Source organism: Poecilia formosa, unplaced genomic scaffold (genome assembly GCF_000485575.1).
Source record: "Poecilia formosa unplaced genomic scaffold, Poecilia_formosa-5.1.2 Scaffold828, whole genome shotgun sequence".
Classification (NCBI taxonomy): Eukaryota; Metazoa; Chordata; class Actinopteri; order Cyprinodontiformes; family Poeciliidae; genus Poecilia; species Poecilia formosa.
In genome coordinates, this window is record NW_006800767.1 from 20,051 (window position 1) to 36,713 (window position 16,663).

General features: G+C 37.1%; 2 protein-coding genes across 2 annotated transcripts; both read left to right on the plus strand.

Annotated features, from left to right (window-relative positions):
- Positions 1 to 45: 45 nt before the first annotated feature.
- On the plus strand, positions 46 to 6,152 carry LOC103131745 (heat shock 70 kDa protein 12A-like). Its single transcript, XM_007543458.2, has 4 exons — positions 46 to 360; positions 1,299 to 1,523; positions 1,608 to 1,773; positions 3,167 to 6,152. The coding sequence occupies exons 1-4, from the start codon at positions 79 to 81 to the stop codon at positions 4,192 to 4,194; spliced, it is 1,701 nt and encodes a 566-aa protein (XP_007543520.1). The 5' UTR covers positions 46 to 78; the 3' UTR covers positions 4,195 to 6,152.
- Positions 6,153 to 11,252: 5,100 nt separating this feature from the next.
- On the plus strand, positions 11,253 to 14,463 carry LOC103131743 (heat shock 70 kDa protein 12A-like). Its single transcript, XM_007543457.2, has 4 exons — positions 11,253 to 11,579; positions 12,059 to 12,283; positions 12,363 to 12,534; positions 13,301 to 14,463. Exons 1-4 carry the CDS (start codon positions 11,298 to 11,300, stop codon positions 14,329 to 14,331), a joined length of 1,710 nt encoding a protein of 569 aa, XP_007543519.1. The 5' UTR covers positions 11,253 to 11,297; the 3' UTR covers positions 14,332 to 14,463.
- The last annotated feature ends 2,200 nt before the right edge of the window (positions 14,464 to 16,663 follow it).

Sequence of the window (16,663 nt, forward strand, 5' to 3'; positions counted from 1 at the left end):
AAAGTGTATATATAAATATCTACCTGAAACAGTTCCTGATTCTTCTCCTCAGCACAACCTGCAGGACCTGTTCCAGCAATGGGGGAATCTTACATCATAAGTATAGATTTTGGAACCACATACAGTGGATATGCCTTCAGTTTGACATCCAGAGAAGAAGAAGTAGACCCTCATGTGAAGTTTTGGGGTGAAGAAGTTGGACTAGAAACCCCAAAGACTCCAACCTGCATCCTGTTTGATGAACATCAACAGTTTATCAGCTTTGGATACGAAGCCAGACAGACTTATTTAAAGAACTCAGGCAAAGAATCCAGAGCGAAGTTCTTCTTTGATTGTTTTAAGATGTCACTCTATGGAAAAGTGAGTAATAAATATTTATCAACAATATATTTGAGCTTTTTAGTCTAATATAATCCATTAATGCTGAAGTACATCTCTTTAACAAAAAATATATTAATTTTTGCATATATGTTGACTAGAGATAGTAAAACAGTAAAAAAAAAAAAGAGCTCCTCTGCCTTTTCCCAGTGCTGACTAGAAAACCAATCAGAGCCAGGAGGAGGGTGTTAGTGCTGTCAATCACCCTCCTTAAGGCACTACTCATTCTGCCTGCCCCTTTTTGCTCTCTGCAAGCTGCAGTTTCCTCCTGACATCAGAGCCTATCAGGCTCCTTAGCATGGTTGATTGACAGCAGTAAGATCTTCCTCCCCTTGACTCTGACTGATTTTTGATCAGGAGTGGTTCATTTCTTCAAACGGTAATAATAACACAGGGAGGATGTGGAGGTGATTGATTTTTTCACAGAGGTGTCTCATAACATACTGTCACAACATAGTGAGAGTTATAACAAATATTTAAAGAACATATGTTTTAAAACATTTACACACTGCAACTTTAAAGTACATTTTTATTCTTACACTGCTGATGTTATTAGAACATGATGTCTGCCATAAAATTCTGTTTTTTATATCTGAATGATGTTCTTTTTATATTCGTCTTTACTGAATTATAATAACTGTCAAACAGCATTTTAAGGTAACAAATGGCATTCTGACAGTGACAGTGGATTTTTATATCTGAAGTTCTTTTCAGTTGTTTTATGAAGTTTTTTTTATTATTTTCGAGCTAACTATTAACCTGTTTGTCGCGAGAGGACTAACTACATTTTAATATCTTGCAGATATTATAACAACATATTTCTACTACAAAATTCTGACAGTGCATGGGTATTCTATTCAGTATGATGATCTCTTTATGCTTCTATTAAGTGAACTAATATAATTATCAAATATCTCCAGAAAGTCACCACAGATCTGACAATTACAGCAGCCAATGGGAAGGAAATGAAGGCTTTGAAGGTTTTTACAGAAGCTTTAAGGTTCCTGAAAGAAGATGCTCTGAAAACCATTCAGCAAAACACTGAAGGAATGAAGTTCACAGCCTCTGACTTCACCTGGGTGCTGACTGTTCCTGCCATCTGGGATCATTCAGCCAAACAGTTCATGAGAGAAGCTGCAACCAAGGTAACCCACAGACTGTTGGACACAACAGTGGTAACATCTGCTTATTGTTACACAACATACTTATTTTTTTTTTATTTCTTGCAGGCAGGAATTGTGACAGCTCTAAACAATCTGGTGTTTGCTCTGGAACCAGAAGCAGCTTCAGTTTACTGTAAGAAACTACCATCTGAGGGTTTCATAGCAGAAAACAGAGGTGAAAGTAATCTGGACCAATCTCCAGGAACTCAATACATCATTGTTGATTGTGGAGGTAAAACATGGGCAAACAATCAAAGATGTTGTTTAAATCTATGAGAAGAAATATGAGACACAAGGCCACATTTGCAGACACAAAACAATGACAACTTGAATGTGTCAATTAAATATAATCAGTTAAAAAAGATGCGTTGATGGAATTGCAGTAATCTAACTTGAAATGTATTATTTAGTCTTCTGACCCTTGTATGTTGTCTAAAGCAGCAACACTCAAATAGTGGGACAGTGAGGTTCTGGAGGGCACAAGAACGTCATTATTGTCTTTATTTTTGGTTGACTCTGTTCACAAGGTGTAAGCAGTGCTCAAATTAATCAACAGACTGCCAGTAGATGTAGCTTGCACACCCACGCACACACACACACTGGTATGCACAAATTACAGAGTTGATGGAGGAGGAAAAATGGAAAATTGTCAAAAGAAAAATGGTGACAGAAATAAGAAAAGCAAGCAGGACAGTGTATTAGGGCACAGACTAAAAGATATTACCAGAACAAATTCACAATATTAGCTGAAAAATGACACACTATTATCAGAAGAAAGTAGTAAAACTAAGAGTTTGTGTGGTTCTTTGAAACAGATAGTTGTTTAACAATCCTTTGAAAGTCCTGCTTCTGATAATACACTGATCCTGATGTAGTAAAAGATGAAGTATTTACTCATTTGATAATCTAATTCCAACTTTAACTTCACAAAATGTTCAACGTTCCTCATTTTAATATAGTTTTGTGTAGTTAGAAAATGAGTGTGTTCTTGCATTATTACTACTGGTATTATTATTTTTGTACAACATATATCTTATTATTATTTTATCCTCGTAATATTACAACTTTATTCTTATAATTGCAATTCTGACTTAAATTCAGTATATTTATATAGTGCCAATTCACAACAAATGTCTCGGGGAACTTTACAAAGAAAAGTTTTTCACACCTTCTCCAAATATTGTCATAACTTTATTTATGACTTTATTCTAGTAATAAGAAAGAGTCTTAAATTTCCTCTAATCCTTTGATTTAAAGAAGTGTATAAAGCAGAAAAAGTTTAGGAAATACACAAAGCCTGTTTACTCTGAATGCAAAATATTATGCAATTTTATTGTTTTCTGATTAGCTGAAATATAAGCAGTGTTGCTGTAAATTTATACAAAAAGTTAAAAATCGACATATCTTTTTGAAAAGGATTCAGCTGATAAGGCTCACAATATTTACAGTTTATAAAGGTTTTGTTTCATCCATAAACATTCATACCAGTGAATCATTTGCACTTTACTACTTCTCTCAAAATTTAAAATGGTGGAACATGGAGAAAATTTGTGATCTCTATGAGGTGCATAACAGAAGATAGTTGAGGTCCATTGGTATATAAACTTCCATTTTGTGCATTTCAGGAGGAACCATTGACATCACTGTTCATGAAGTCCTTGAAGGAGGAGGTCTGAAGGAGCTGCATAAAGCCTCTGGAAATGATATGGGAGGACAAACTGTGGACAGAAAATTTAAAGAGTTCCTCAGAAAAATATTCTCTCCTGAAATCTGGGATGAGTATGAAGAAAAATATCCCAGTGAGGTTAGAAGAATGATGTATGATTTCACACTTTTCAAAAGAAGAGACGAGGATATGGAAATAACCTGTTCACTGAATCTAGGAATGATGGCTCAGAAAAAACAAGACATGGAAGAATACTTTAAACGAGTTCAAGGAGCATCTTATGATGAGGGATCAATCAAAATATTTAAGCAGAAACTGAGATATTTCTTTGAAGAGAGTCTGTGGAGCATCACTAAGAGTCTCAGAGGAATCTTGTACCAAACAGTCAACACCAAATACATTCTGTTAGTGGGAGGTTTTGCTGAAAGCCAGATTCTACAGAGACACATTACAGATGAGTTTATTGACAACTGCAAAGTTCTGTGTCCATTTCGGCCCCAAGAAGCCATTTTGAAGGGAGCTGTAGAGTTTGGAAGAAACCAAGGTGTGGTAGCATCAAGAAAAAGTAACTACACTTATGGAGTACATCTGTCAGAGCCGTTTAATAAGAAGAAGCACAGGGTGGACAAGAAATACAAAAACAGAGATGGAGTCTTCTGTGGTGATCTTTTTGGCAAACTGGTTGAAATTGATGAAGATGTTGGTTGGAATGAAACCAAAGAGCTCACAGTATATCCTTTAGAAAGTGACCAGACAAAAATAATCCTTGCATTTTATCGCACAAAGAAAAAAAATCCCATGTATGTGGATGAGGCAGATGTGGAAAAAATGGGATCTTTTGTTGTCGAGTCTCCTGACACTACACTTGGACTGGACCGTCAGATTGTTCTAGAAATAAAATTTGGCTTCACAGAACTGATGGTAACAGGGACTGACAGAGAGTCAGGATCAGTTCACACAGTCAACCTAAACTTCATGACAAATTAATTCTGATATACAAGAGGAAAAAAGAAGACACAAAAAAGTAAGAAATGCCAAAAAGACTGGATTTAATGGTGGGGATATTATGTCTTAATAGAATGGGCTGCCTATTTACCCAATGCTCCACTTTAGAGCTGCGTTCTCCCAGTCGAGCTCCCATCCCATAGATGACCCCTCCTCATGTCTCCTCACAGACTAGCGACAACAGCAGTTAGCAAACACTTGGAAAGTAAAACTGCTGGAATGAAATGGTTCAGTCAGCCAACTTGTAGCAAGCTGAAAATCAATGGAAAGAATTGAAGACCTTGAGAAATAAAACAAGAAGATGGGAACAAAAGAGGTTATGCAGACAAGCTGACCCAAGGAGTGTGATGTGAAGTAGTAAAAATAAATAGAGGTCATGACTTTCTTCACAAATTGGAATATGGATTCCGTCATTGGCTAGCATTCATTTCAGCGTCTTTGTTGTCTTTGCTCACAGATATTGAAGCAAAACAGATTTAGCAAGAGTCTCCTTCCCCTCCTCCATATTTGACACTGACAGAAACACAGAGTAATTCTGAATAACTTCCAAATACTTTAAATTAGTTATCTTGGACAAAAGCAATCACTAACTGCTCATTAAAAAATAATACTACAGCAATACAATGGCAAAGACATTCATGTCACCTGTACGTAACTTTGGTCGTAAATTAAATGTTACAACAAATATCTGTTGTTCTTTTAGCTATGAAACTGAACTCAGCAGTTCTGTAGGGCTAACTTGAAAATGCTGCAATCCTTCCTCTGTAAAGTAGAGAAAAGATTACAGTATAAATATGCCTATTGATACTATAAATAGCTATAGATAGGGCTATTAGCCCATGGCTAATGGGCAAATAGGTAAAAATACACCTATTTAGGTATAAATATGTTCACCTTTCTCTGGTTTGAAAGGTGAGCAGAACAGTAAATGGTCTGTTCTCTGGTTAATCAGTATTTCTGGATACTAAAGACTAAAGAACACTCCAAATAAATCTGAATTGTTTTTTTGAAAAGTAGAAGTTAGTGGATGGATACGAAAAAAATATTTGAGGCACAGATCATCTCCTTTGAGAAGTAATAGGAAAATAGCCAATGTGTAAATTTGCCTAGATCAGGCCGTCTTCAGAATCTGAGTGATCGTGCATGAAAGAGACTAGTGAGAGACACCAGCAGGTTACCATGACTATGCCGAAGATGCTACAAGCTTCAGCTCCTAAGCTGGTAGAGATTTTCCATATCACAGCTGTTGCCCAGGTTTTGCACCAGACAAAACCTTATGGGAGAGTTGCATTGAAAAAAAACACTGTTAAAAACCCCCAAAAAACTGTACATTTAGAGTTTAGCAAAAGGCTTGTGGGAGACTTCTTGGTTAAGTGGAAGATAATTCTTTGGCCTATTTGGAGCTTGGTGGTGGCAGAATCATGCTGTTGGAATCCTTCTCGTCAGTACACCCTGGAAGGTTTGCAGAGGTAGAAGGTAAAATGAATGGAGCAAAATATAAGGAAATCTTAGAGAATTATTTGTCTTCATTGGCAAAAGAACATTTCAGAGAACATTTACTTCCCTGCAAGACAATAACTTGAAGCATCACATATATGGTTTGAGGGCAAGGTGGGTGTTCTGGAGTGACCTAGTCAAAGCTCAGAATTCAATCTGATAGAGAATGTGTGGCACAACTAGGGCAATGGATGAAACCTGTGGTGTCCAAATGAGCAAACCTTATTGAGACTTGTCCACACAGATTCAATCCTGTAATTGCTGCCATAGGGGAATCTACTAAGTGCTGACTTGAAAGGGGGTGAATATTTAATCACTTACCTATTTTATGTTACATATTTTTATTTGTTATTATTTTGTAGAACTCAGTTTTCACTTTGAACATGATTGATTTGTAAAAGCAATAAAAATGGTTAAACATCCAAGATGATGTATACTTTTTACAGCCACCATAGAAGATCTGAATGAACATTCCCCTTTCGGTTTCAGATTGCAACATGTTTGTTGAATGTTGTTAGGAGAGTTGGAAAGTGTACCAAAACCTTCACCAGCATGTTGGACCAGTAAAACAAGTTATCAGTTCTGTACTTTCAGTTTGAAGTGTTTCCCGTCATTAAAGGTCATCACTTACTCATCTACCCGTAACCAATGCTAAGAATGAGAGTAAAATATTTGATGCTTATATTTTTAGTCTCAAGATAGTCATAGAAAACAATACCACTTTAAACTATGATGGGAAAACACCAGAAAGACATTTTAAATAGTAACAGCCTTTTAATGTACGATGCTGTGTAAGATTTTATCAGTAAATAGGAATTTGTTTTGCTGCAGAAATAAAATGACCTGATCATTATAAGACACATTTATCTCCTTCTCCCAGTTTATATTGTACAACTGTAAAATTACCAGAGAACTAAGTCAAGAAAAATATTTACAACACAAATCCAAGAGTTTCCAAGAAATTCCCTTGTTTCTGGTTTCCAGAACAACATTCTCAACAGAATTTTTAAAAGAGGAGTTGGCTACATAAAACACTGTCACATGAAGCCTAGGCATAAATTCAAACTGGAAGACTCTTTAGCCTCACCTGCCTCATCAATCAGCACCTCCCTTTCATCACCCTGGACCTATCAGTGCTGGACCAAGCCACATCATGGCCAATCGTCAATCAAGCTCCAGCTGATAAGGACCTTCATCCACGGCCTCCTCCGCTTAGCAGCTGCAATCAACCCATCTCCGCCCCATCTCCACCTTCACACTCCCGGCTATTCAGGCACCCATCCTTCTTCAACCTCTGCCACCAGTATAGGCCCCGGGGGGATTACATTCCTATGCAGCACCAGAAATGTCCACCGAGCTTATTGCAGGTCCAGCTTGACGTCCTCAGCCGGGGCCTGAATGCCAAAGAACTTTAATGTTTACTTGTCAATAAACTTGTCTAATCGCTTTCTTTCTCTGCGAGTCTCATTGAATTATCTGATGAGGAGCTCTTTTTGTAGCATTTCTGTAAAAATGCTGTAAATACAAATCCAGAGGCATAATTTACGTTAGGTTGCCCGTACTACTGCTGTGGCCTTTGTTTGAGAGTAGTTAGACAGGAAAGTGGGTAATGACAGAGGGGGCGAACCTGTGACGACCGTGTCAAGGACTAAGGACTACTCCTTAGGTGGTTTGTGCTCTACCCCTGCGTCACCAGAGCACGTAGAGGACCTATCCCTGGTGAAGTTTGCATCATGATGTCAGATGTAGGATTCGATCGTGGCATTGAACTTAATTGTTAGTAAAGTAAAAAGTTCTTTTAAGTTAACATTTTTTTAACTTTTTAAGTTAACTCAACATAGAATAATTAATTGTCATAACTAAACTAAAAGAATTAAGTGAGATTAATGTAATTAAGTCCATAACCTGAACTTCAGCCCAAACACACTTTACAGTGTAGTATTTATAAAAAAATTCAAAGGCCACACCGATGCATGTAAAAACATCAAACAAAACAAAAAGGTCTTGAAAAGCAATTGAGAAAAATAAATCTAATTCATGAATTAAGAGACATTTATAAACAGTACTGCCATCAAATCTTGGTATTGCGTACGGCATCTCTTACATGCAGACACCAGATTAACCATACATTCATTGCCCAACACATTTATCCCTAGTGGGGCCGCAAGGGGTGCTGGTGCTTATCTCCAGAGGTCAGCGGGCGAGAGGCGGGGTACACCCTAGACTAGAAAGTTCACCAGTTCAGAGACAGACAGGTCAAGCAATCAAGTACACACACACTTACACCTAAGGAGAATATAGAGAGAGTGTCGATGGAATGTAGGAGGAAACTGGAATAGCCTGACAGAACTCACACATGCACAAGGAGAACATGCAAACTCCATGCAGAAAGACTCCAGGACCCTCTTGCTGCAAGGCGACAGTGCTAACTGTGCCACTCAGCCACCAGATTAACAAATGGACTACTCACTCCGAATTTTATTAAGCATCAAGTGGTTAGTTGAGATGAGAATAACCAGGTTCAGAGAACAGGTGGTTTTCTGTGATGTCTTTTTGTAACAATCAATCCAACTTTAATGAGGAGATACAGCAAGAGGGGTTTCTGTGACTTTAATGTTATTTGTAAGGGCATGATGACATAAGAATGGGTTGTTTTTCAAACTTCAAAACATTTTTTCATAGACAGCACTTTAGTCCATCAGGATTTACGGCTTTTTAAATAGTGAAATAATGAAATCATGTGTTCCAATTATTGAATGTAAAGTACCTTTGCCTGTGTGCTTCATTTTCATTTTCTTTGGCTTTTAGAGCAACATATAAATCAGCTCGTAATAAGATAAAGATAAGATAAGATAAATCTTTATTGTCATTGTCACAAGAACAATGAAAATTAAAAAGTGCCATCAGTCAGTGCATATGCTTAAAAAACTTGTCTCACAATTTACACATACTGTAAGAAATACATAACAAGTAAGTGATAAAAAAAACAAAAAAAACAAACAAAAAAAAACCTAATAAATAAGAATAGCCACATTCTCACACACATCATTCATGATGATTAATGGTTGTTTGTGATTGCATTTAGTTTTGCTATTGCTGTAGGATAGAAACTGTCTCTGAGTCGGTTGGTTCTTGTTCTGATTGCTCTGTATCGTCTGCCTGAAGGCAGCAGTGTAAACAGAGAATATCCGGGGTGAGAAGTGTCCTTTGTGATGTGTTGTGCCTTTTTAAGACAGCGGTCGCTGTGCAAGTCCTCCAGTGAGGGGAGAGGACAGCCAATGATTTTTTGGGCTGTATTCACAACCCTTTGTAGAGCTTTCCTTTGAGCCGCAGTGCTGCTGTTATACCATATGCAGATACAATAAGTCAGTATGCTCTCAATGGAGCACTTGTAAAAGGACACCAGCAGTTTCTCCTTGATGTTGTTCTTCCTGAGAACCCTCAGGAGTCTTTGCTGGGCCTTTTTTGTCAGCTCGAAGGTGTTCATGTTCCATGTGAGGCCCTGCTCAATGTGGACCCCCAGGAAACGAAAGTCAGCTACCCTTTCCACACATTTTCCCCCAATGGTTAGTGGTGTAATGTCCGTTCTTTTCCTCCTGTAATCTATTATGAGTTCTTTTGTCTTTGAGCTGTTGAGGAGCAGATTGTTCTCCCTGCACCACACTGACAGCCGCTCCACCTCACCTCTGTAGGCGGACTCGTCTCCTCCTGAGATGAGCCCCACCACTGTGGTGTCATCAGCAAACTTGATGATGGTGTTGCTGTGGTGGGCAGAGGTGCAGTCATATGTGTACAGGCAATAGAGCAGGGGGCTCAACACACAGCCCTGTGGAGAGCCAGTACTAAGGCTGAGGGCAGTGGATGTATGTTGTCCCACCTTAACTCTCTGCTGTCGGTTGGTCAGGAAGCTCATAATCCACATGCGGGTGGGGTGAATTAATGCAAAGTTGAAGAAACACTGGAATCAGTCAACTGAGTTGTATAACATGAATTACATCTACTGAATTTACTACTGAACAATTGCATTGTATTGGTTTGTTGAGATTTTCTCACTATTTGTGACAGCACAGTAGATTTAAAACATATTACATTTGATTTTGTGATAGCACAGTTCATCTGTGCATAGTAACTGAAACAAAACCGTAATATAAGTCTGGTTTCTGGTTGGAAACCTGTTGCCATAAAAGTTGGAGCTTGTAGAACACAAGATTAATCCAAAATTAAGACGGAGCCTTCAAGAACCCAAGTGGACTCAACCAGAGACCTATCAACATAACTATGTCTTGAACAATGTTATCATTGAGGGATCAGTTCATCCCATCACTATCAGAATTACTATAAAAACATTTCTCACCTCCAATCTTCCCAGACGTTAATGTCAACCCGCAGGAAAAACAAGAAAAGTCAGTACTCTGGAAGAGATGGTGGCTATTTGTGTACAAGGAAGTGAAAACATCTGTCATTGCCAATCCATCACAGAGAGAGGACAGTAAACACATTTCAACATCAAGGAAGAATTATTTATTGCACACTTACATACCAACATACCATGAATTCCTTTCTGTTTCACTTATCAACTAAACCTATTTGTACACTTGGGTCTTTTGCTGGAAGATTTTAAAAACAGCATATTTTTGTTTAGTTCTAGTCAAATTTCTCTAAAGAGTTACCTTATCTTCTCATGTTGATGTTATTGAATGCCTTCCATAGCTTCAATTATTCATGCAAATATGTGATACGTGTTAGCTTAATGTATCTCATCTATAATGACATAAATGTGACATAAAAACACTTAATTTGTTAAACAGTTGCAGTGAGTTCAATGAATTTCATATCAAAATTATAATCCCAAAAATTAGATCTGAAAGTTTGATTGTAGTGATAAAATCTACTCTTTTATTGTTATTTTGGGTGGAGGGAGGAAAACTATGGTGAGCAAATGCTGAAATACTGAGATGTTCTTTGTTTTATACCAAGAACCTCACTATTTGTTGAGGCACAGTACCATTTGCTAGGGAGATCAGTTTTTCTTCTTTGTTTTAATGTCATGAAATGAAATGACATCAGACTTATATAGCGCTAATTATCCAGCTGTACATATGTAATATGTGATATATGTGATACAAAAAATGCTGTGATATCAAATCTGGCTGATCGATCAGCCAAGACTAATATTATTTTGGGGGATTCATGTTTAACCTTTAGCTCCTTTTATGCAATGTACTGACCTCTGAACACTTTATAATTTTTGTATGTTTTAGCTCTCTCAGTTATCGGATTGATAAGTAAACATGTCTACACCTAGTCCACAAAATAATTTAATTCTCTTACTCTGTGAACTAATACAGTACATGTACTTGGATTTGCCTATGGCTGTATCACTTTCCTGTTGCTCTGCCTTGTCTTATTCAAGCTGAATGCATCAGACAGATGACATTCATAATAATCAAGATGTCGCTTCATGGAAGGGTTGGACTTCCAGTCAGTCCTGCCCTTTTAGATTTTGTATAAATATCTACCTGAAACAGTTCCTGCCTCTCAGTTCCTGATTCTTTTCCACAACACAACCTGCAGGACCTGTTCCAGCAATGGGGGAATCTTACATCATAAGTATAGACTTTGGAACAACATACAGTGGATATGCCTTCAGTTTGACATCCAGAGAAGAAGAAGTAGACCCTCATGTGAAGTTTTGGGGTGAAGAAGTTGGACTAGAAACCCCAAAGACTCCAACCTGCATCCTGTTTGATGAACATCAACAGTTTATCAGCTTCGGATATGAAGCCAAAAACTCTTATTTAAGAAAAGCAGGCAAAGACGGCAGAGCAATGTTCTTCTTTGATTGCTTTAAGATGTCGCTCTATGGCAAAGTGAGTAATCAATATTTTTCAATTATATATTTGATTTTTTTAGTCTAATATACATTTTATACCTTACATTATCATTAGAATGTTATTTTCACATAAAAATTCTGTCCATTTTGATATTTGGGGTGAATGATGCTCTCTTTATGTTTGTCTTAACTGAACTAATATAACTGCCAAACAGCATTTCAAGCTAACATAAACTAAGTTCATGTTTTTTTTTTACTGAATTTTTTATGACTGTCTTATGTTTGTTGTTTTCAAGTGTTCCAGTTTTTCTTTTATATTCTTCCTTCATTCTTTTTTTATTTTTTTTTTTAGCTAATTTAAACAATTATACTACATTTTAACATCTTATGTTTACAATATTAAAATAATGTGTAAATAAAATTCTAACAGTTTATGGGTTTCTAAGCTATATGATGCTCTCTGTATGTTCATCTTCATTGAGCTAATATAGTTATCAAATTATCAAATATCTCCAGAAAGTCACCACAGACCTGACAATTACAGCAGCCAATGGGAGGGAAATGAAGGCTTTGAAGGTTTTTACAGAAGCTTTAAGGTTCCTGAAAGAAGACGCTCTGAAAACCATTCAACAAAACACTGAAGGAATGAAGTTCACAGCCTCTGACTTCACCTGGGTTCTGACTGTTCCTGCAATCTGGGATCATTCAGCCAAACAGTTCATGAGAGAAGCTGCAACCAAGGTAACCCACAGACTGTTAGACACCACAGTGGTAACATGTCCTTAATGTTTCAAAATATGCATTTTCTCATTGCTTGCAGGCAGGAATTGTGACAGAGGGAACTGAAAACAATCTGGTGTTTGCTCTGGAACCAGAAGCAGCTTCAGTTTACTGTAAGAAACTACCATCAGAGGGTTTCATAGCAGAAAACCGAAATGAAAGCAAACTGGACCAATCTCCAGGAACTCAGTACATCATTGTTGATTGTGGAGGTATAGCATTTTCAATGGTGTCTGTTTTAAATGTATATGAGGATGAAAAAAATAAATAAATAAAATGGTTAAAGTGGGATGCTCAGTATTCTAGGATTTTTTGTTCTGCAAAGTAGCAGTGCTACCAACTGCATCACCACTGTTTGAATCCCAGCCACCTGGGGCCTTTCTGCATGGAGTTTGCATGTTCTCCCTGTGCATGTGGGGATTCTCTCCAGAGTCCAAAAGCATGAATGTTCGGTTTACTGGTCTCTCTAAAGTGTCTGTAGGTGTGAGTGAGTGCATGTTTGTCCTGTCTGTCTCTGTGTTGGCCTGTGATGGACTGGTGACTGGTGGGATAGGCACCAGCTCACATTTTGACTCTGAAAGAACAAGAGTGTTCAAATAATGGATGCATGAATGGCTAGATAATCGGGGTAATTATCTATGACCGTAGTGCTATATTCTGGAAATGCAGCTACTCAACATTGTGGTGGTTAGAATAAGTATCACTTAATTTACATATTATAGTTCTTTGGGTCATGTTTCCTGAGGAAACAGTTAAACATTCACCAAAAACACTGACATTGTTTTTACCACTGAATGAAAAGTCCTTTTGCACCTCTTACTTCCCTCATAATCCCCGAGAGTTAAGCTAGTGAGACAGTTTCACCATTGAATTCAAGAGTGTAGGACAGGGCACACCTCTAAATGTTGCAGGACTCTAGCAATTGAGGAATGCAGTTTGAGATCATTAATGTGAAAACTTCCACTGTGTGCATTTCAGGAGGAACCATTGACATCACTGTTCATGAAGTCCTTGAAGGAGGATTTCTGAAGGAGCTGCATAAAGCCTCTGGGAACGATATGGGAGGACAAAATGTGGACAGAAAATTTAAAGAGTTCCTCAGAGACACATTCTCTCCTGAAGTCTGGGATGAGTATGAAGAAAAATATCCCAGTGAGGTTAGAAGAATTATCTATGACTTCACACTTTTCAAAAGAAGAGACGAGGATATGGAAATAACCTGTCCACTTAATCTAGGGATGATAGCTCAGCGAAAACAGGACATGGAAGAATACTTTAAGCGAGTTCAAAATGCATCTTATGATGAGGGAGTAATCAAAATATCAAAGCAGAAACTGAGATATTTCTTTGAAGAGAGTCTGTGGAGCATCAGTATGAGTCTCAGAGGAATCTTTGTCAAAACCTGCAGCATTAACTACATTCTGTTAGTGGGAGGTTTTGCTGAAAGTCAGATTCTACGGAGATACATTACTGATGAGTTTATTGACAACTGCAAAGTTCTGTGTCCTTTTCGTCCCCAAGAAGCCATTTTGAAAGGAGCTGTAGAGTTTGGAAGAAACCAAGATGCAGTGGCATCAAGAAAAAGTGCCTATACTTATGGAGTAAGTTGCTCAGAAGAGTTTGATAAGTTGAAGCACAAAGATGACAAAAAATACACAAATAAAGAGGGTGTCATCTTCTGTGGTGATCTTTTTTGCAAACTGGTTGAAATTGATGAGGATGTTCGTTGGAATGAAACCAGAAACCACTCCTTTAGTCCTGTGGAAAAACACCAAACACAGATGAACGTTAGGTTTTATCGCACAAAGAAAAACGATCCCATGTATGTGGATGAGCCAAAAGTGGAAAAAATTGGCTCATTTATTGTTGAGTCACCTGACACTACACTTGGAATGGACCGCCAGATCAATCTAGAAATAAAGTTTGGCTCCACAGAAATGACAGCAACAGGCACTGACAGAGAGACAGGCGTAGGACGCACAGTCACTCTAAACTTCATGACAAATTAATTATGGTAAACAAACAAGAGAAAAAATGAAGATGAACTAAGATGAACAGAAGATAACATATTATTTATGACTTCACACTTTGCACATAACCAATGTGCATTGGCCCTACTTTAATATTTGAGTTGAGTTTACAACACAAAATAGTCAGTTTAAAAAGTAAAAAAGTAAAAGATTGCTTCAAATATTAACCCTTGTGCTTTCCTCCATCCTAAAAAGGCAAACAGTTGAGAATAAAAAGGTGAAAAATTTTACAACAGCTAATAAACCAGTATTGTGTTTCAGAGTATTAAAACTAAGAGACACAAAAAACAGAAAAGTGATCTGGCTCCCAATAAACATTAAAAAAATAACCATTAAACCTGGAATCTGAGGTCAAAATGCTCTGCAGGCAACAGGTAGAACAATCAGATATTCAGAGAAACAGTTGTTGATAAGTAAGGACTCCACACACAGTCTGTCCAAAAAAAAGCCACACATTTAGTTTTTTCATGGACTACCTTGAGGTTTAATTACAGCACATATTTCCTCTAGCATCATTGCTAAGAACTCCTGCAATGTAATAACCGTTTGTTTTAATTTAGACTTGCATAACTTACAGAAAATGAAAAATAAATAAATAAATAAATTGAGGGTTGAAGTAAAAACTTCTAGAACTTTTTTCTTTTCACTCTAACTTTGCATGTTTTTCACAGGTAAATGGAACAAGTTCCAAAAATCTTAATAGTGGGATAAAAGAAGTCCAGTCCCCTTTACATTAGGGTTCCAGGGGGTCAAAGAAATACAATTCACAATATATTAGTTTGTACTCCTTTAGTTCAAAAATGGCCTCCTCTGTCTTCTTTGAATGTAAAAGCAATACAAGAAAAAGTAATCTCCCAGTTTCAATATCGTCAAGAGATGTAGTATTGATTTTTTTTCTTGTTAGGCTTTTTGAATGAATATAGTTGAGCATCATCAGCATATAAATGCTGGAGAATGTAAAGAAAGAAGCAAAATGCAGACTAATACAAATAATATTAGGATAACATTTAAGCCTATGGTGTCTTTGTGATTTGTATTTCTATTTCACGTAATGCATTTTATGACATGTAAAATAATTAAGCAGCCATAAACCTTATGCTGTCTGGCAGTTTTCTTCTGTTTAAAAAGCTGTAAAAAATCTAACAGTAATTTTTAATGTTGGAATACAGTAATATTGGAATTTTAATACAGTAATTTAATCTTGGAAGTTTGCTGGTTATTGTACTTCCGAAATCTAACATTGCTTTGATCTACTTTTCACATCACACGAAATAAAAACCTAAGTAAAACTTATTTGTGTTTCCAATAGTGTTTGCTTTCCTGACACTAAATGAAAACAAAGTGAAAGTTTAGAGTTCATGATTGGAGTTCCAGTCAATGTAGTTTTGGTTTTATCTTTAGTCTCTCCGGTAATCTGAAGTGAATACTGGTTAAGTGGCGACTGTGGCTCTGTGGGTAGAGTAGTTGTCTTGTGATCAGAAGGTTGTAGGTTCAATTAAAGCTTCCTCCTGCCATGTGTCAATGTGACCTTGGGCAAGGCACCTAACCCCAAATTGCCTACTGAGCTTTGTGAGTGCAAATGGGTGAATGTGACTCTAGTGTAAAGCACTTTGAGTGGTCACAATGATCAGATAAAGCACTATACAAGTTCAGTCCATTTACCATTAAGTCACTTCCCTTCTAATTCATTCACTCCCCTGTCAGCTTTTTGTTGTAATGCTGGGTCTCCAAATGCACATCCTGTTTCATCAATCATTTGTGCCTCCTGCTGTTTACATGTCTACTTTTTAAATATATATTTACTACAACAGTACGTCCTTTAGGTGCAAAAACACTGGTAAAGTCTATATTATAAACAGTAGCCATGTGTGGCCTGAGTCTGACTGTTTTGCCTGCGTTACCAAGCCGAAAGTCTACAGGTGCTGGTCAAAAAATTAGAATATCATGAATAAGTTTATTTAGATCAGTAATTCCATTCAAAAAGTGAAACTTGTATATTATTTCCATTCACTACATGCAGACTGAGATATTTCATATGTTTTTTTTTTTTCATCTAATATTGATGATTATTATTACTGACAACTAATGAAAACCCAAAATTCAGTATTTCAGAAAATTAGAATATTGTGAAAAGGTTGAATATTGCAGAGCCCTGGTGCCACACACTAATCAGATAATTAACTCAAAACACATGCAAAGGCTTTTAAATTATCTCTCAGTCCAGTTCTGTAGGTTACACAATCATGGGGACGAGTGCTGACCTGACAGTTGTCCAAAAGATGGTATGAGGGGCCGTTTAGGACAAAATTTA

What these genes read in the sequence shown, in the direction of transcription:
- LOC103131745 (XM_007543458.2), top strand. Translation starts at nt 79, where the DNA reads ATGGGGGAATCTTACATCATAAGTATAGATTTTGGAACCACATACAGT. An exon ending in AGATGTCACTCTATGGAAAA is followed by an intron (nt 361 to 1,298) that starts GTGAGTAATAAA and finishes AAATATCTCCAG; the next exon opens with AAAGTCACCACAGATCTGAC. An exon ending in TGAGAGAAGCTGCAACCAAG is followed by an intron (nt 1,524 to 1,607) that starts GTAACCCACAGA and finishes TATTTCTTGCAG; the next exon opens with GCAGGAATTGTGACAGCTCT.
- LOC103131743 (XM_007543457.2), top strand. Translation starts at nt 11,298, where the DNA reads ATGGGGGAATCTTACATCATAAGTATAGACTTTGGAACAACATACAGT. An exon ending in AGATGTCGCTCTATGGCAAA is followed by an intron (nt 11,580 to 12,058) that starts GTGAGTAATCAA and finishes AAATATCTCCAG; the next exon opens with AAAGTCACCACAGACCTGAC. An exon ending in CATCATTGTTGATTGTGGAG is followed by an intron (nt 12,535 to 13,300) that starts GTATAGCATTTT and finishes TGTGCATTTCAG; the next exon opens with GAGGAACCATTGACATCACT.